Consider the following 20,114-nt stretch of genomic DNA (forward strand, 5'->3'; position numbering starts at 1 on the left):
ATTTAAGGGCATCACTATGTGTATGCTAACTCTCTATCTAAACAGTAAACAGAAGTCCCAAAAGAGGTAAATTCCAACTTGTTTAGAGGTGCTGATAGGTCACCATAATTGTCTTGAAACTGTCTAACAAACAGAAGACCAAAGAGAAAGGGCTATATGGTTTGCTGAAATTACATGTGCTAGAAGGAAAATTTAAAGCAATTCAATTCTGAGGCCCTAGAGCTAGAGAACAAGATAGAGTCACCATGCATATCAGAATGAATTAATTCTTAGTTTCACAGAACTATAGAGCATCAACATTAGAAGAAAATCTGAAATCATTGAATGTAACACCCATGAATGCAAGTAAATGCCCTCATCACAACGGTGTAGCAGTCTGCTATCGTGAAACTTCTTTTTTGTACACTCACTGTATGGTTTAACAGAAAAGCTCTACTGCTACTTTTGTCAAATTTCTGGACTTTATGGGTATTCTGAATGAATGTTAAGACGATGGCAGGTGAATCCTTGGCTTTTGGTGCTGTGGAAAACACACTGAACCTGGAGAAGAGTGGATTTGGGTTCTAATTCTGTCTCAGTTACCCCTGTGAAACCATAACCAAATAAGCTGTCAAATGGAGATAATGCTACCTGCTCTGACTCTTTTTCTGAATTGTTGTCACATAGCTAAACTTAATTTCACCCATCCAGCACTGAGCTCCATACACTATAGGGGTTTAATAAATGTACTGGTAAGACAAATAACAGAAGTGGAGGTGCCTTGCAACCATAATATGCTACTACATAGAGTATAAGTGTATATACATATACATTTAAGTCTAAGTATAACTACATAGAGATAAGAGATCATTATTATAAATGACCTCATCGAAAAGATATTCAATTCAAACATTAAGCACCCACTATGTGCACAAAAAGGAATCCCACCTCTCTCCCCCAAAATGGATCTTCTTTAAGCTAATAAAATTCTCACTATGTTTTTGGAATCAGAAGAAACACAGAGGCTGGGATAAGAGGTAGGCAATCTACCTGCCTGCTTGTAACATCTTCCCTAGACAATCAAGGGCTTCTCACTTCTACAACGAAAACTGGAAGCTGGGAGTTCCATAAAGTGTTGTAGGATTTTTGTCTTTGTTTTTCCAGTGGGGGAGGAGGGTGGCCCTGTGCACAGGGACAATGAAGACATTAACAATCAGAAATTCTGTCCAGCCAAGTGAATAGCACACAACTAGAAACAAAAAGATCAACAATAAAAGATCCCTGGTGTGTAACAAAATATCCACTTAAACCTAAACTTCAACAAGCCAAGTAAAAGCATAAGTAACTTATTTTCTTATTTAAGAACTACTATTAAAACTACCTATATGATCTCAGGCAAATCACTTGAGTCACTTCTCATTTCCTCCTCAGATAAATGAAGGGATTGAATTGAAAGGTATTAAAGGGCCCACCCAAGTCCCAACAAATCAGGATTCCTCTATTTACTACCAGCCACTCCCTACCCCACCCTGTACAGAAGTCAGTTTACCAGATAATCAGAAATACAAATCCTGATTTCTAGGTTGAGAAACTCTTTTTACCACAGGAGCTACAATCCTAAAAAAAGATTTTTTTTTCCTCATTAATTTTCCAAAATGACTTTTAAAGAATACCAGAAACTATGAGTTTAATCTTCACCTGCAGGCAAATAGTTTAGAATAACCACCAGAAGCCGGAACTGAACAACCAAAAATGTGGAAGAACAAGGAAGTGCCATCACAGCTCTGGAGAGGAGGAGAGAAAAGCAGAGCCAGATACAGCCTGGAAGATAAGAAGCATCACTTGAAGAAGAGGGAACAGGCTGTGACAGGTATTTACTAATCCTGAATCCCAAGGTTTTCTTAAGGAAAAATGGATCCAAAAGTTAGGAGTTTAGGATGACAGTTTTGTTTTGTTTTCCCCATATCATATGAATTTTCAGTGCATAAAAAGAAAAAACTACTAAATATACTAAAAATACTAAAGTTGAATACTATTCCAGGCACCCAAAGCAAGGCCCCACTGCCTTCATTTTCTAAGAGACCTTGGGCAAATAAAAAAATCTAAGAGCTTATTAACTACAATCAATAACCAATAAAATTAGTCGACTGCACTCTTCAGAGGTACCTACTTGCCTGGAATTTTTACCTCCTATCAAGCCTCCTATCCGTAGGTCACTTCCACCAAGTGGTCCTACTTTTGCTTCCTGGGGCAAGCAGAACAAGTCTAACCTTTCCTAACCCCATCGCATCCCTTTGAACATGTGAACAGGGGAACCATGTCTTCCCTTCATCTCCTTTTCACATTAGTGAAACATTCTCATATGTTCAAACTGTACCCATTCAGACATCTCTTGGATGTGCTATGACACTCACAACTTCTCTCCATTTCTTCTTCTGTGAAATGGGGCTACTCCTACTTGATTCCTTGCCCCATAGGTGCAAATGAGATAATTAGTATAAAAATACTTTATACCTAATACTACCACTAACATTCTTTGCCAAGGACTACTGTATGTATGTATGTATATATACACATTTATGTATATATACACTTATGTATGTGTGTGCATATATATATACATCTAGACACAAATACACACATGTGTGTATGGATATGTTCACATATATATATCACAAATGTGAGTTGAAACACAAGACATCTCTTTATTCTCATAAACTAAAACTGTGCTTATAAGATAGAACTCGAAATGAACACTTACACTATGATGCAGGATAACCCCTCTAACTGATAAGCATATTTATTATTTTATTTCAGTAACACTCCAGTTTTGTTGTTATCAAGGCTGTGCCTCCCTAAAGAGAAACATGCAAGAATGTTTTAAATTTTATTCCAGAAAAATGTAGCCTTCACTTTCGTGTTAGGATGTCAACAAAGACAGGAAGAATTCAGCTTTAGTCCAAGATCTGGGCCTCCTTTGCATTTTCTCTAAAAGTAATTTCCTTCTCTGGAACAAATAATCCCAGAACTGATTAGGCCCCAAGCCCCTAGCTAAATCCCCTCCATCAACACAATTACCTCTTGCCTCCCACCCACCTACCACCCCCTTGGGAGGGTTGAAAGATTTTAAACCTGCCTTAAATCCACAGAACCTTAACCTTTGTTAAGGGGTTGGCCAACCCTGCAGACCTCCCTTCCAAATCATGGCTTTTCCTTTACTGGCTAGGCTTACCCCCTTATTATACTTAAAGAAACACACATACAAGCCATTATCACAAACCCAATCACCCACTTCATGCTGCAAATCTATGCCTGGGCCTCCCACATGGTATTTCTAGTAAATATAAACAGTGTGTCAGGAGACAGTTTGGGCATCTGTTTAACTCCCCTTGAAAGCAATACAAAACTGAAGAAGGAAATTGGTTTCTCCTGGCTCGGGGAGAACAGAGGCAGAGATGGAATGAGAGAGGGGACAGGGGCTAGATGCTTCTCTTAAGTAACAGGTGAACACAAACCAGAGAAAGCAGTAATCCCTACCACTGCAGTAGTTCAAGCTCTCTATGGACCAGATAACCCAGGAGAGGCCAGAGAGGGAAACATTATTCCGGGTGCTGAACTACAAAGAACTCAAAAGGGACCAGAGCATTCCAAATCCAGATTCACACACACACACACACACACACACACACACACACACACACATTCTCCCCTCCCCCCCAACACACAAGTGGCCACTCATCCAATCCCCTATTACAAGCCTTTTAAGTCTAGTAAAGAAGGCAACCTAGCCGAAGTTAAGAACAGCGCCGTATGTTCCGAAGTATAGGAAACTAATTTTGAAGATTTGTCCCAAGAAAATCTAAAACCCAAGGAATTTCCAAAACGCTAACTCTTCCCCCCTAGCGGAAGTCCCCCAAAACACTTTCACTACCGGTTTCAAAGACTTCCAGACCCCCTGGGGAGACGAAAGAAAGAGCCGGCTTCTTACCGTTGAGTCCATTGGAGATGCTCCGATGGTGCAGGGGCGCGGACAGGTCGTCCAGGGATCTTCTGGTAGCGCCGGCCTTCGCGTCCGCTGCTTTGTGAAGTGGGGGTGCGGGGACGGTGGACTGCTGCGGCTGCGGGGGACCAGGGGGCGGCAGGTGCCCGTGGGGGTGCAGCGGGTGGTGGTGGTGGTCCGGGCTGCCGCCGCTGCCCGTGCTAGACGTGCTGCTGCCGTCGCCCACATCGCGGGGCCCCGCGCCGCCGGCGCCCCCCGCCAGGTTGGTGAGGCTGGCCTGGCTGTCTATGGAGCTGCGGGAGCCGGCGCCGCTGCGCTCCTCGTCCAGCATGAGCACGATCTCCTTGAGCTCCAGGTTCTCCCGCACCAGGGCCTCCTGGCGGGCCTCCAACTCGCGCAGCTTCTGCTGGGACAGGGCCACCTCCTTCCACAGCACGCCGGCCGTGTGGCGACCGAAGCGCTGCCACTCGCGCGACAGCTTCTTGCCTTTTTGCCGGTCGTCGTCCAGGAAGCAGCAGAGCTCCCGCAGCTCGTGGTTGTCGTCCTGCAGTTTCTGATTGACCTCCTTGAGGCCGCGGATTTCGTGGAGGTGCAACTGCAGCCGCCGATTTACGTCCTTCATCAGGTTTCCGTGCTCCACCATGAGGCCCATCTTCTCGCCCTCTGCCCTCCGCAGCCGCCGCGCCAGCTCCTCCTTGCTCCAGCGTAGCAGCTCCTCGTCCGGAACCTTGCTCAGATCCTCCTTGCCCGACCCTTCCGACGTGTTCTTGGCCATCGCGGCCCCGAGAGGGAGGCGCTGGACACCTTCAGGTGGGGAGGAGGAGAGAAGTGACTTTTTTCCTCCCCCTCCCCTCTCTCTCTCTCTCGCTCACTTGCTCTAGCTCCCCGGTCACCCGTGCATCTCCGGTAAGTTGTGCTATTCTCCCCTTCCAACACACTCGGACCAAAGAACACCTCTGCCTTGGGTGGGAGGGGCAGACAGACTCCCCCAGCGCCCTTTCCCCCGGCCCGGAGGCAGGGTGAGAGGGAAAGCCGGCACCTGCTGGACTCCGGTGCTGCACTGCAGCCTGTTCTCCGCAGACAATCGGGCTTAGGGCTCTCGGCTCTCCACTCCTCTCCAAAGCGCACCTGGGGCTCTCCTGGGCCGCCTCGCTCCGGGCAAGAGGCGGAGAAATTTCACTGCCCCGAGCTAAACGTGGGCTAGTCGGTGTGGGAGAAAGACTCAGGCATCTGGCAAGTCTCAATGGCCCCGCGGCCGAGAGAGACCCTCACCGGTCCAGTTCCTATTCGCCATCTGCTTCGTTGTGGCTCCCTTGCCCTTGCCCTTCCGAACAACGCACGTTTGCACTCAGGTCCCAGCTCAGCTCGCGTCCTGCCCCGGCCTCGGGCTCCGGTTTAGCCCCTATACCCGCCTGTCTTCGGTCTGGTAGGCTGGACTGTATGCACTGGGAGCCCGCTCGAGGTGGCTAAGCGTTCCGCTCTACGGGCAGGAGGAGGAGGAGACCGAGACTGAGAGACCCCTCCCCTCTTACCCCACCCCCCCCCGACTCTCCGAGCCCGAGGCGGCCCCACCTACCCAGGGAGGGAGGAGCTCGGGCTTCGCCCGCCTGCCTGCGGGAGAACTGGGGTTGGGGTGAGGAAGGATTGAAGGAAAGGAGGCGGAGAGAAGCTCTGACCAGCCCACCTTGTAACCTCCCCCACTCCACTCGCACCTCGCCTGGAGTCCTCCAGACCCGGCGCCTGGCCAGAGGTGGAGAGGAGCTGCGCTCCCACCCTCCGCCAGCCCGATTGGGTGATTCCAAGGGGGTGTGGGAGGGGCGGGATGGGCTCGGGGGGAGGACGCCTAGATGGTTGAGTCTTTTCAGGTTGTGGTTGTCTCCTCCCTCCAGTGCCCCAAAGCTCCCCTCCCCTGCTCTCTCCCGGCAGGTTCAAGTTACTGCTCCAAGAGAAAGGATATTTCGGCCCCTCCCCCACTTAGCCAATCAGAAGACTGTAAAGCGCTTTGAAAATACAGGTACAAAATAGGCCTGGGACGGGTTTGAAAAGGTACGGTTGGCGCTTGTCTCAAAGGAGATGATATTGATATTCTGCTTCTCCCCACCCCCTACCACGATCCTATTCCTCCAACTACTCGCCCGCCCCATATAATCATAGAAATGGCCTTTGCTGAAATCTTTTTCTGCTTCCCTGAAATGTCTAGGGAGGATAAACAAAATCCATTTCGATTCCTTAGTAAACGACCTGAACGAGGACAAGGAGAAGGTGGGGGGGGGGGGGAAGTGAAGAGGGGAAAGAGGGAGCAGCTGGGTGGTAGAAGGCTCCCTTGCCTATCTCTCTACCTGGGAGGGTGAGGTGAAATGGGGGCAGGGAGTTAATATGATCTACGGTTGGCTTAGTAACTTTTGTGAGCCTCAATTTACTCATCTGTAGTAAAAACTCATTTTCATTGGGTTTTTAAAGTTAACAAAGACCCATCCTCACAGCCCACTCAAATAGTGCCAGTAGTATTGTCCTCGTTTTACAAATGAAGAAACTGAGGCTAACCAGATGGTCTTTAAAATGCTTTACTGTTCTTATTACTCTATATAAATTGATTGATGAGTTATTAATTGTAAAATTTAATGGTCCATTCTCAACCTTACAGGCGGATGCTCTAACTTTTCTTCAGTCTTTAATTCAGTTTTCTACTCTTCACCGCCTCAGTTCCTCTGGCCCTTTGGACCTTTTCCACATTGGTCTGTCTTGGCTCTCTTCCTACTGATCTGAGCACTCTTTTTAAAAAGTCGCTTTTGAAACCTTAATGGAACCTTAACGAACTTAATGAATTGGTGATAATATGGGGATGTATAAAATCAAATCAAATCCTTGAAAATAAATAAATACGGGGGCGGCCAGGTGGCTCAGCGAGTAAGAGTGCCGGCTCCAGTGTCGGGATGACCTGGATCAAATCCGGCCTCAGATACTCAGCACCACACCCAGAAATAACTGGCCGTGTAACCTTGAGCAAGCTACTTAACCCCGATTGCTTTAAAAAAAATAAATAAATAGAAGTCTTTTTTGCAGGATTGTCATCCATGTCAAGTTCTTACTTTTCTCTCCATACTTTGACTTGGTGACCATACCAGTTTTCTTTAATTCAAATATCATTTTATGAATGGAGAAGGAAGAGAGAGAGAGAGAGAGAGAGAGAGAGAGAGGATCCGACTCTAGTCTCTCTTCTGATCTCTAGTCCTATATCTCCAACTGCCTATGGGCATCTCAAACTTGAATGCCTGGCAGACATCAGAACAGAGCTCATTATCTTTCTACCCAAGCCTATCCCTCTTCTGAACTCCCCTGCTTCTGTTGAGGGCACCAACCCTAGGTATCCTCACTCTACCTTAGCCGACATATCAACAGATGCCAAATTTTGTCATTTGTAACTCCCTAAGGTCTTGCATTGTTTCCCACCTCTCTACTCACACTGCTTCAACTCTTGTTCAGTCCCTTATCGTCTCTGGCCTGAACTATTACAATAACTTTCTAATTGGTCTCTCCCCACTTTAATCAACTATCTACATACCAAACAAAGTAATTTTCCTGAACTTCAGGTCTTACAGTTTTTCACCTCCGGGAGCAAAAGTTCTTCTGCCACTTAAAGCTCACAATGTGGTTCCATATTGCCTTTCTAACTTGACTCCTTTCTGTGGTCCAGCCAAACTGGGCTGGCTGTTCTTCACATGGAACACTCCCGCTACCTTCTGGGTGCCTTTGCAATGTCTGTCTTCCATGCCTGGAATTCACTCCCTCCTCTACAAGTTGGAATCCCCCGTTTCTTTCAAGATTCAGTTCAAGTGCTGCCTTCTGTTGGAAGCCTTCTGGCTTTGAGGAATTGAGGGTATTAGGGTATTGACTTGAGGGTATTAACTGTTTTGATTTTGTGTTTGTATCTCCAGTGTTGTTGTTTTTCCTTCATTCTTGTAGAAGACCATGATATCAGGAAGATGATGCCATGACTTGCAAGTGAATTGGATTTACAGGAGGGAACGCTGTGCAAAGCCATCAGCCTCACTTTCTCCTGTGGAGCCATCTGGATCCAGTGACAAGATAGAGATCAGGACCACTGGAGATGGCCCCTATCTAGCTACAATGCTTGGGATCATAAAGTATGTGCTAATAAAAGCTTGATAATTGATTGATTACTAGGACCTGAAAAAGTGGGTATGACATGCTGATTAGAAAGAATTTCCTTTTCAGGTTACTTTTTGTTTGTTTTAACCAGAGGGGACAGGGATTTTTACAAGTTTGGGAAACTTTCCTTGCCATTTTGTCTTTTATGTTGTCGTTAGCTTCCCTATAGCAAACTATAACAGCAATAATAACATCTTATATTTATATGACGTTTTTTACTTTTGTAACCCTGGGAATAGGCAGGACTGAGAGGTATTATCCCCACTTTACCAATGAGGAAACTGATTCCAAGAGGCTACAAGGGACAGAATCATAGAATGGGAGTTGGAAGGGATGTTGGCATTCATCTAATCCTAAAGGAATCACTGCTATAGCATGTGGGCAAATGATTTTCCAATCTTTGCTTTAAGACCTCCAGGGGAACCCGTCATCTCTAAAGGAAGCCCAGTCAATGCAGTGACTAACCATGATTTCATAGGAATTATGATGAAACATGCTACCTACCTCCTGATTGAGAGGTGACATATCAGAGACTTATTTTTAATGCGGTCAATATGGGAATTTATTTTGCTTGACTATTCATATATGTGACAAAGGTTTTGTTTTTCTTTTCACCTCAATGTATGTCTATTGGAAGTAGGGAGAGGTGAGAAGGAAAGAAAGATTTTCATTGCAATGACCAAGAGAGAAAAGAAGGAAATACGCTTGTTTTATTGCAAAGGTTAGAAGACTATGGGTATGAAATGGTACAGAAGAGGTTACTCTTGGATTTCTTTAACTTTTTCTTGATTAGAGGGGAGAATTCACTGGGTGGGGACAGGGTGAGAGGGGCAGGATAGCTACAAATGTCTGAGACATGAAAACAAATGGCTTCAAAAGACTTTATTTTTATGTAACAATACCCAAGCCTGGGCAATTTTGCTGAGGGACTGCCCTGTGCCTGGGGGAAGAAGATATGACTCCAGATGGTTTCAGAGAATGCTACATACCTGCTACCATAAAAGACTCAGTTCTGGTCTTTCTAGAGACACATGGAAAGCAGACTTCTGGTGTGAGGACAGCCTTCTCTTCCTCTCCACAGAGGTGGGCCAGACCTCAGATCATATCTATTTGTGCATATATTGAGATAACCCTCATATACATAAACTACATTTAAAACAATTTTAGTTTTGACTCTATCTAGTCTATACCATGTCCCCTCAGGTGATGTTAACCTCTTATAGAATCTGGTGCCTGAAGTGCTTGCAGCTCCACCATTTAAATGGAAAGAACAGGCACCACAAAACATGAAATAGTATATGTTGCAGAATTACAAAGAATAAGATTGGATGAAAGAAAAGCTATGTGAAGACACTTCCCCCTAATTCCTTCACTGATGTAGAAGATATATAGGTATAGAATGATGCATATATTTTTGGACTTTTTGAATCTATTGATTGGTTTTACTGATTTTTTTTCTTTTTCTTTAAATAAATATTCTTATATTAAAATAGATGGGAAAGGAGAAGTATACTGGGAGAAATTTAGATAATATGAAAACAAAAGATAGGAAAAAAATAATCAACCATCTAACTTTTTAAGAGGTCTCTTTGGGTGTTTGTTAGATAGAATCTGTCTGTTAAAACAAAATATCAATACATTTATTTCTAAGCCAGTGAGAAAGAGAGTATTTGCTAGAGCAAAAGGATTAAAATTTACCTATAAATCTTTCTGTGTAGTCCACGCCCCTTTTTTCCATGGCAGTCATTTATGACCTAATAAATCTCTCTTTCTGACATTGGCTTATGTAGGTTAGTTATTTATTTCTTTTGTCTTGGAGTTTTTTATTTTTTAATATATTTATTCATTGCTTTTTTGCTCACATAGAACTATGTATAATAGGTTTTTTTTAATTTTCTTATTTTCCCTCCATTTCTTGTTATTTCTTGTTATTTTTTGTTCATGATCTTTCTCTGTCTCTGTCTGTCTGTCTTTATCTCTCTCTCTCTCTCTCTGTCTCTTTCTGTCTCTCTCTGTCTTTCTCTCTCCCTCTCTCCTCTCCCTCTCTCTTCCTCTAAGAGAGAAATATGATTTTGATTACTAAAGCAGGGAAAGATAAGGCAGGCAAAGATAATGGTAGACAAATATTAATGATAATATCACTGCAAATATATTTAAATATTGGCAAATATATTACAATGACACATACCAAAAAGAATTTATTATAACGAGGTTGGATTTATGTCAGGAATACAAGGGGGGTTCAACATTAGGAAGGCAATGAGTATAATTAATAATAAAACAATTAAAAACCATTTTGTTTTCAATCCAATGTATGTGGATAAATGTTGAAAAAGCCACTAATAAAATACAATGCTTCTTTATGTTGAAAACACTAAAAAGTATAACAATAGAAAATATTTTTTTCAATATGATAAAAAGCATTATCTGCAATCAATATGAAGCTTTATTTGTACTGAAGAAATATGACACAACCTATTAAGAACAGAGATGAAACAAGGGTACTTGCTATCACCATTATTATTCAGCATAGTTTTAACAGTGCTAATAATAGGAACATGACAAGAAAAGTAAATTAAAGGAGTAAATATTGGCAAAGAAGAGGCTAAAATATCTCTTTCCAGATGACATGATGGTTTACTAAAATAATCAACAGCAAAAATCTAATTTAGAGAATAAATGGCTTCAGCAAAGTAGCAGAGTACAAAATAATCTCACAAAATCATCAGCATATTTATTTTTTAAAACTAGGAAAAATGGATAGAAAATAAATACCATTCAAACAAACAACAAAATATATTAAATATCTGGAAGTTGACCTGCTAAGACACATAGAGAATTTATAAAGCAATTTTTAAGAAAATAGAAATAAAGGAAGAACTAGATACCCGGAGAAGGGAAAGGAGGCAAGGAAATAAACATCTGCAGAGAGCCTACTATGTGTCAAGCATCTCATTTGGTCCTTACACACTGCAAGGCAGTTGCTATTTTTATCTCCCATTTTACATTTGAGAAAACTTAGGAAATCAGAAATGAAATGACTTGCCCAGGATCATGAAGTATCTAAGAACAAATTTAAACTCGTGTCTTCCTGCTTTCAGGCCCAGCATTCTATCCAATGTGCTACTAGTTACCTCCAGAATTCAGTATTCTTGGCCTGTCTAAGTTAGCATAGTAAAAATTACATTACTACCAAAATTAATCTATAGATTTAACACTAAACCAATTAAAATGCAAATAGAATACTTTGTAGAACTGGACAAAACAAAAACAAAATTCACATAGAAGTACAAGAAAAGGGAAAATGGGACAAAGCAAGATGAAATAAAAATAGCATTTTTCAGGTCTAAAATGATATGTGTTGTCAAAAGTACCTGATACTGGATTTTTAAAAAGTAGAAAAACAGATCAGTATACTAGATTAGGTAAGCAAAGTTTATGAACCAAATGCTTATTGCTATCTAATATCTAATAAATGCAAGGACAAAATTCATTGGGGAAGGAACCCAAAATTTAACAAAAACTCCAGGAAAAACTGAATATTATTTTTTCAGAAAACATTAACCCAGCATTTAGCATCAAACATTATGGTAAGTTCCAAATGGATCAATGATGTAAATTTTAAAAAGAAAATATACAGTTGGAATGTTCCACTGGTCCCCTAGTGATGTCAGTTGGGGAAAAGTGAGGCAGGATTTCAGCATATTTAGTAGACTCCCTTTGGGAAATTTTGAGAGGGCATGGGCAAGCACTGCATGGATGGGCAGGCATGAATGCATTGCAATCTGCATCTCTGGGGAGTACCTCCAGATTGAGGAGATCACACATCCATATTTGAGGGTACCACAAAAAAAATATAGGATATTGGAAGCCTAAATTCTGTATGACTATGGGTAGGAGAAAAAAAATCTTAGCCAACTGTGATATAGAATAAATAAATACACAGTTTGGTTATATAAAAATAAAAAGAATTTGCTTAACTAAAAGCAATACATTCAGACTAAGAGGAAAATACATACTTTACATTAAACATCTCAAAGAAAAGTCTTACGTTTTCAATTTTGTTTCTGTATTACAAACATTTACAATCACTCCCACTTTAGGAAAGGTGTCTTGTAACAAGGTAAAAGAGTTAAGCAAAGCTAAGAACACAGTCACTTCATCTGAAAGGTCATGTAACATTTCACATCTGTAGCATCCCCTCACTTCTCTGTTAAAAAATATTAACAGAAATCTATTTTTTTTCCCTCTCTTGCCTTCTATCCCATTAGGAAAAAAATAGAAAAGAAACATTGCAAAATTTTTTTGTAATAAGCATACATAGTCTAGCAAAACAAAATCCCTCAATGGCTATACACAAATACATATGTGTGTTTGGATCTCCTTCTGCTCCCTAAATCTACCACCTGTATGTAATGAAGAGCCTATTGAATCCTTGGTCCTCAGGAATCACGTATGTTCACTGTATTGAGCATAGTTCTTAAGGTTTTCAAAGTTATTTATTTTTACTGTGTTGTCATGCAAATTTTTCTCTTGGTTCTGTTCATTTCATTCTTCATTAGTTTATAAATAAAAGTTCTCAAAATTCTTCATTTTTATAATATTGGTGTCATAAATTATTCTTTGTATCACTTTGCATCAGTTCACATAATTCCATGTAATTTTGAAATCATCCGTTTCTTACAACATAATAATATTCTATCATAACCATATATCACAACTTATTAAGACATTCCCCAATTGGTAGACATCCTCTTAGTTTTCTTTTTTTTGCCACCATGAAAAAAAACAGCTATAAATATTTCTCTCCATAAAGGACCTTTTCTTTTCTTTGATCTATTTTGGGTATAAGCCTAGCAGTGGTATAGTTGGGTCAAAGGGCAAGCACCATTTAGTAACTTTTTGTGCATTAATTCCAAATTGCTTTCCAGAAGGATTGTACCTTATTCACAGGTCTAATAAAAGTCTGACATGCAAAGTTTATAAGAAATTGACGTAAACTTATAAGAGTAATATAATATTCTCTAATGTAGTCAAAGGATATGAACAATCAGTTCTTGAAACAGATTTAAATAAGCACTTGAAATAAAAATCAATAATTAGATTCAAATTAAAACAACTTTGAGATGCACCCCCCCCCCAATACTCATAAAACAAGCATTGATAGCAAAAGATGACAAAATTCAGTATTGACAGGGATGTGGAAAACAACATGGTAATTCATTGATGGTGGAGCTATAAATGTTGATCCTATCATTTTGGATTAATGAATTAATAAAGCATTTATTAAACATTTACTATATGCAAAGCACTGTTATAAGCACTGGGGGTAGAAACAGGAAATTGAGTCCCTACTCTCGAGATGCTGGCATTTTAACTGGGCAGACAGCACATACAGGAGGTCCAGCCCTAAGTCAGATGGAAAGATTTCATGGTCCTTAGGGTGTAGCAGCAAAACAGGTTAATACTTCTTTAATGTCATTTCCATGATAACATCTAATCAGTTTCTGCCATTGGACCAATTTGACAGTGCCAAATACTTTGTTGACAAAAATGTTCTTTTCTGGATCTTCAATAGATGTGGCTGTAGCACCTACAGGACAAGCTGAGGATGCTGGAAACATTGCTATTCTCAAGGCTCTTGGGTTCATGGTGAAGGTCTATCTTCATAATATGTGGAAAATTTTGGTGGTGAAGGTGGTTTGACATGTCTGGTCTATACTGCTGCCTTTCTCTGTCTCTTCTCTTTTCCTTCTCTCTTTCTCTCTTTCAATTATCTAACTATACAATAATTTTTTTCTAAAAATATTAATGCTCTTTGACTTCCAAATCCAATTTTATGTTTTATAGTTCTAAGGAAATTTGTAACAAGTAGAAAATACTATCTTAAAAATAACCCACAATAGCATTATTTATAATAGCAAAAAAAAGGGCATGGCTAGGTGGTGCAGTGAATAGAGCACCAGCCCTAGAGTCAGGAGGACCTGGGTTCAGATCCAGCCTCAGACACTTAACACAAAAAAACTAGCCATGTGACCTTGGGCAAGTCACTTAACCCCAATTGCCCTCCAAAAAGCAATAATAATCGCAAAAAAAGGCCTGGAAATAAACTGTTCAGTGATTAGAGAATGGTTAAATAAGTTGATTCTAATGGTATATCACTGGGCTATAATGGGCTATAAGAAGCAGCAAATATAAGAATACAAACACATAAGTGAAGTTTCATATGAAGTCACCCAGAGTGAAAAAAAAAAAGAAGCAAAATAACATTATACACACTGACTTCAACTGTGTAAAGAAAGGTGGAGGGTGGGACATCAAACATCAGCAAAACTCATGGTAAATACAATGGATAGTAACAGACAAAGCCTTTATTTGTTTGATCAGTAGGTAAATAATGAAAGGAGACAGTAATATGTGCAATTCACAATCACAGCTCTCACCTTATTTTACTTAATTTTTAGGATATATCATTGCCTATTTATTCTATGATTGGTTTGTTGGAGAATTTGATTTCTTTCATTTTTTTTCATTATTGTTTAAGATTTTCCAATATTTTCTTTTGGTTCTTATTCATATATTTAAACATTTGTATTGATGATAAAACAAAATTAATTTTTTTAATGAGGAGACTAGAATAAGCTTCTTTCCTGGGAAAAACTGTACCTTTGTTCATTGTCTAAATTACTTATTTGGCAAGTAATCATGAACTTTTTGTGCCAACTTAATGTATTATTCATTCTCTTTTTATGTGCTTGACTTGTCTCGCCCACTAGACTATAAACTTCTTGAAGGCATCTTATAATGTCTGCTGTAACCCCACAGGACCATATACAAGTCTGGGTATACAGTAGCTACTCAGTAAGTATTTGCCAAATGATTGATGGATGGTTTAAAGCACTGTCCCCTTAATTTTGTGAGTGGAGAATAGAATGGAGACAGGTCTAATTAGAGAGACCAGAGTTCTAGCACCAGCTTTCCAACTAACTACCTATCTGAATTTGGCCAAGTCACTTGTCTCTGGGCCTCAGTTTTCTTACCTAGTAAAAGCAAGGAGTAGAACCAGATGATTTCTGAGTTACTTTTTTTCTGAGATGTGACATTCTGTCTTCTAGGCTTCTAAGGCCTCTTCTACCTTCAACATTCTGTGTTCCAGTATTCTAAGGTCATTTCTATCATAGGCCCCATCCATCTTTGACATTGTGTGTGTGTTCCAGGATTCTAACACCCTTTCTAGTTGTTTTATCATAGTTCTTAAGGTTTTCAAAGTTGTTTTTACAGTGTTGTCGTCATGCAAATGTGGGGGGCCAGGGTTTGATGGTTTTTAGATCCCTCTAAATGCTGACATCCTGCGTTCTATGGATCTAAGATCCCTTCTTCGAAATATCTGTTTCTGTGGAAATATCCCTTGCTGGCAAAGTGCTCCTATTTCTCACTAAGGACTATATAAGCAATCTCTCTTCCCCTACTCGTATAGAGAATTTTCTCCTTTGAATTCTTCTCCTTAAACAGTGGAAATCTGAGGGTTGATTTCCCTTTTGTCACACCGATGACAGAGCTAGACTGTTTTGAGTTTCCACTGGTGTCTAATGACTGTCCAGGTTCCAGTCTCCTGCCTGAGCTGATTGTGTTCCAGTCTGCATGAGACAGGCCATTGGAAAGTTTTGGCAAGGATTTTATTCATCGCCTTTCAGGCTTTTAGCAGTCGATCCATTAGTAGGTGCTCTTTTTATAAAGACAAAACACAAGTAGATGACATTTTCTCATCACATTCAGTGATATTCCTGGAACCAGATGGGTATGAAAACTGATAATCTCCCTAAATAGGCTATGGAGGAATGAAACAGATATTTGTGATAGTAGAAACAACATAATAAATTAAGAAGAATAGTGGCTTAAGATGCAAAAGGCCATTTTCTTGCTCCAGTTTTGCTAACAATAATTCTAGATCACATTTCTTTGCAGTTTACAAAGTACTTTTCACCTACTATTTCATCTACTTCCTTAACATCCCCATTTTGCTGATGGAGAAACTAGGTGCTGTAAAGTAGCTTCCCTGTAGTCAAGCAGCTAGTGAAGTCAGAACCTAATTCCAAGGCCTGTGGTCTTCCCACAACACCATTCTACTTGAGTACAAGGGGGTGCTTAACTGGCAAAATCGCCAGAGAGAGATCAGAAAAACTAGAATGGGAATAAGGCTGATGGAACTAGCAATTAGGAAATCATTGGTCAGAACTTTGAAAGTTTTAACAGAATAATGGAGACAGAAGCCAAGTTGAAAGGGGTTGAGGAAAAAGTGGGTGGCTACTCAGGAAGCAGGATCAGCAGGAAGTAGAAAACTTGACTAAGTGCTTTTAGGAGCGAACTGGGAAGAGAGAGTTAGTACAGTAGCTGGATGGGGTAGAAACATCAAGAGAAAGGTTTTTTTGGTTAAGGTTAAGAATTCAGAGGGGCTCTTCCCAGTACAGAGCTTTGTTCATTAAAGGCACCATATGAATGATTAGTGAATGAATTGGATTGGATTGAAGGATGAGGGGTGTCCTGTTTTCCATTCACCAATGCAGCATACCTGCTATATGAGTGACTTAGAGAAGTACCTTCTACCATAGAGAGAGAGGGGGAAGGGGAAGGCCTTCTTTGTAGAGCTATAGGAATATAGACATAGTCCTTAGTGAGAAGTAGGAGCATTTTGCCAGTAAGGGATAGTTCTCAGAAGGGAACTTAGATCCACAGAATACAGAATGTCAGCATTCAGAAGGATTTTAGAACCATAACAGGCTGTCAGATGTACAGCTCCATACAACCTTTACTTATGCAGACAGACAGTATTTCTCTCCTCTTCCCTCTATATATTGAAGAAAATCTAAAGAAAAAGGTTTACCTTATTGTGGATGCTGATGTATAATCAAGGGATTTGTCTTAGCTGGGACAATAAATCTGCAGGAAATCTTTTCCTCGTCTTCCTCCCCTCCCCCACCCCATGCCTTCCATCTGAGGCTATTTTCTATTTCTATTATATAATATTTCTACTGTATAATATATCTTGAATGTATATAGTTATTTGGTGATGCAGAGTATATAGTGCCAGGTCTGGAGCCAGAAAGACTCATCTTCCTGAGTTCAAATGTGACCATAGATACTTACTAACTGTGTGACATGGGCAAGTCATTTAATCCTGTTTGCCTCAGTTTCCCCATCTATAAAATGAGCTGGAGAAGGAAATGGCAAAACACTACAGTATCTTTGCCAAGAAAACCCCAAAAGGGACCACAGAGTTGGACCCAACTAAAAAATGACTGAACAACAACAGCACAGTTATTTAAATGTTGTTTCCTTTTTCCCTAGAAGCTCCTAGAGAGCAGGAACCATTTTTCTTGTTGGCTTTCTTTGTGTCTCCAGTGCTTAGCTCCACGCTGGCCTGTATTAAGCACTAGATGGTATAGTGAATAGAGAATGGAACCTGGAATCAAGAATGAGTTCAAATCTTCCCTTAAACCCTTCCTAGTTGCATGATCTAGGGCAAGTCACTAACCGCTGCCTGCCTCAGTTTCCTCATCTGTAAAAAGGGGATAATAATAGTACCTATCTCATGGTGTTGCTTTGAGGATAAAATGAGGTAATATTTGTAAAGTGCCTTGTGAACCTTAAGACACTCTATAAATGCTAGGTATTATTGTTATTAATAAATCTTCATTTATTTTTGTTCTAGTCCCCGGAAGTATCTGATTGTATACTCCATTAACAGATGTGCAGAGTGACTACACCCAGCTCTCATCTGTGGCTTCAAGAAGCTGTAGCATGAGCAGTGACCACACTCTGGTAAACCATCTGGGCAGACAGGCTAGACCACTAGACCTCAAACCAGACAGAAAGTTAGGGGGTGTCTACCCCAAGCACATGAAGATTTTCCCTGACAGAAAGGGCAGATGAGAATAAGTATTTGCACTGTCCAGGAAGGCAGCTGAAGTGCTTAGAGTTTGGTCAGACATCAAAGACACCAAGGTCACCCACTGCATCCCGGGCCATCACCAGTCCTTCTGACTTTTGTCCTGCCACTGGACTTTGATGACTCTGGAGGACAGAGTGAGACTGACAAATATGTACAACTCTGCCTCACTTAAATCCAATTCATCCACAAGTCAAGGTAGCACAGTGAATAGAGCACCAGCCCTGAAGTCAGGAGGACCTGAGTTCAAATGTGGCCTCAGACACTTAACACACAAAAAAACTAGCCATGTGACCTTGGGCAAGTCACTTAACGCCAATTGCCTTCCAAAAAGCAAAAATAAAGACATCATCCCATGATGGCATTGGTCCTCTTCAAAGACAAGGACAAACAACGATTAGTCCCCAACTTCGCAGGACATCCCCTCCCCAAGCTCCTAATTCCTTCCTCCAAAATTACCTTTTGTTCATTTTATATATTCTTTTATGTGTACGTGTGATCTGTAAAAATATAAGTTCCTTGAGGGCAAAAATTGTTCATATTTAAGTCTTTGTATTTCCAGCACTAAGCACAATGCTTAATAAATACTTGTTGATTGATTGACAGCTAAAGACTTTTTGCTCTCTCTTCTGGGGAGGAATCTAAGAGTTATTCCTTACATTGTCTCTTTGGGAACCTCCACAAAAGCCCCCCTCCAGGGGCCTCCTCTTAAGCATGTAAGGGAACCTGGGTTTTCAAAGACTATGCAAATGGAGCACGAACCCTGAGGGCCTAACTTTCCAAACTGGGAAGGTTTCAAGTATGAGCTTCATTAGGCACCATTCATCCATCATCCAGACAACCAGTCTCTCTATGGATTTTTCTAGACCCAGCATTACATGAAGATCATGGACTGAGCAGGGTAGAGATTGGCACCTGTCTTGATGGAGGGAAGATGGCAGATCCTTGCAGTATACATTAAGTATGAGCCTTCACAGGGCAGCTAAGTGGCACAGTGGATAGAGCTCCTGGTCTAGAGCCAGGACTCATCCTCCTGAGTTCAAATCAGATACTTATTAGCTGTGTGACCCTGGGCAAGTCACTGAATTCTGTTTGCCTCAGTTTCCTCATCTGTAAAATGAGCTAGAGGAGGAAATGGCAAACCATTCCAGTGTCTTTGCCAAGAAAACCCTAAAAAGGGCCACAGAGAGTTGGACACAACTGAAATGACTGAACAGCAAAAATGAGGGCTCATCAAAGCAGTGTCTCTGGAATCTTGCTCCACTATCCTCTCTATTTTAGACCAAGGCAGTGATTCTAGGAGGAAGTCCCTGGTAGAATTAGACTGCTGGGGCCATTCTGTGCCTGTTGGTTCAACTCACCAGCTGCCCTTTATATATCGAAGTGAGTGCCTGTGTGCCCAAATGAGAAGAGACTTCCTATGGCTCAGATCAATTAGTAGTCCAGCTGCTGCCTCCTACCAAATTGCGAGCAAGCAGGAAACCCTAATGTCATGGATAATAGTCACCAGAATCGCCCATTTTGTCTTGTAACAGCAACATTCAAGCCACCAGCTCTGAGTTCTGAGTCAGCCTGGGGCAGGCCCGAAGCTCTGACCCTCTAAGTGTTGGGAAGGCAGAACATGCATCAGGACGCATCCTTTGCTGCCACTAACCTGTAATCAGCAAGATGAGACTCTCAGCAGAGTGCCAGTGAAACCTCCCAAGGAAGCCGGGCACTCCCAAGTAATGTGCCAAGGCATTTCACAAAGGCTTGTTGATTGACTGACTGACTGACTGGTATTACCATAGCCCTGGCCAACTGGCAAAGGAGCAGCTCTTTCCAGCCTGAAAAACAAGTGCTATGAAAGTGGAAAATTCAAGCCCCTAAATGTAAAAAATAAAATAAAATAATTTAAAGTACTCTTTATCCATGTCAATAACATAATCAGGAATCACTAACTTATATGTTATTTAGAGGAATTTGTGTCAATGGTTTTGTTAACATTTTTTTAAGGAGGGAAAAAATAATAGTAGAAAT

General features: G+C 41.1%; 1 protein-coding gene and 1 long non-coding RNA gene across 8 annotated transcripts in view; one reads left to right on the plus strand and one right to left on the minus strand.

Moving 5' to 3' along the window:
• The window catches only part of LOC138173882 (coiled-coil domain-containing protein 85C-like), a 190,416-nt gene extending 184,908 nt beyond the window's left edge, over window positions 1–5,508 (minus strand). For all 4 annotated transcript variants that reach the window (XM_069103959.1, XM_069103962.1, XM_069103961.1 and 1 more), the window contains exon 1: window positions 3,968–5,508. In XM_069103959.1, coding sequence (XP_068960060.1) covers window positions 3,968–4,754 — 787 coding nt within the window. In that variant the 5' untranslated portion in view covers window positions 4,755–5,508. The remainder of the gene's footprint in view (window positions 1–3,967) is intronic.
• Window positions 563–18,697, plus strand: LOC138173884 (uncharacterized). 4 transcript variants are annotated; one of them, XR_011171560.1, is made up of 5 exons: window positions 563–1,849; window positions 5,906–5,993; window positions 7,943–8,124; window positions 14,926–15,010; window positions 17,859–18,697. It is a non-coding gene; the product is annotated as an uncharacterized lncRNA (long non-coding RNA). The 4 variants fall into 4 exon arrangements; XR_011171561.1 differs by lacking the exon at window positions 14,926–15,010 and having other exon boundaries at window positions 589–1,849; XR_011171559.1 differs by lacking the exons at window positions 14,926–15,010; window positions 17,859–18,697 and having other exon boundaries at window positions 566–1,849; window positions 7,943–12,750.
• The last annotated feature ends 1,417 nt before the right edge of the window (window positions 18,698–20,114 follow it).

The sequence above is a fragment of the Petaurus breviceps genome, unplaced genomic scaffold, assembly GCF_028583685.1.
Source record: "Petaurus breviceps papuanus isolate PSGF00001 unplaced genomic scaffold, PetGlider_PUasm1.0 66, whole genome shotgun sequence".
NCBI classification, from domain to species: Eukaryota; Metazoa; Chordata; class Mammalia; order Diprotodontia; family Petauridae; genus Petaurus; species Petaurus breviceps.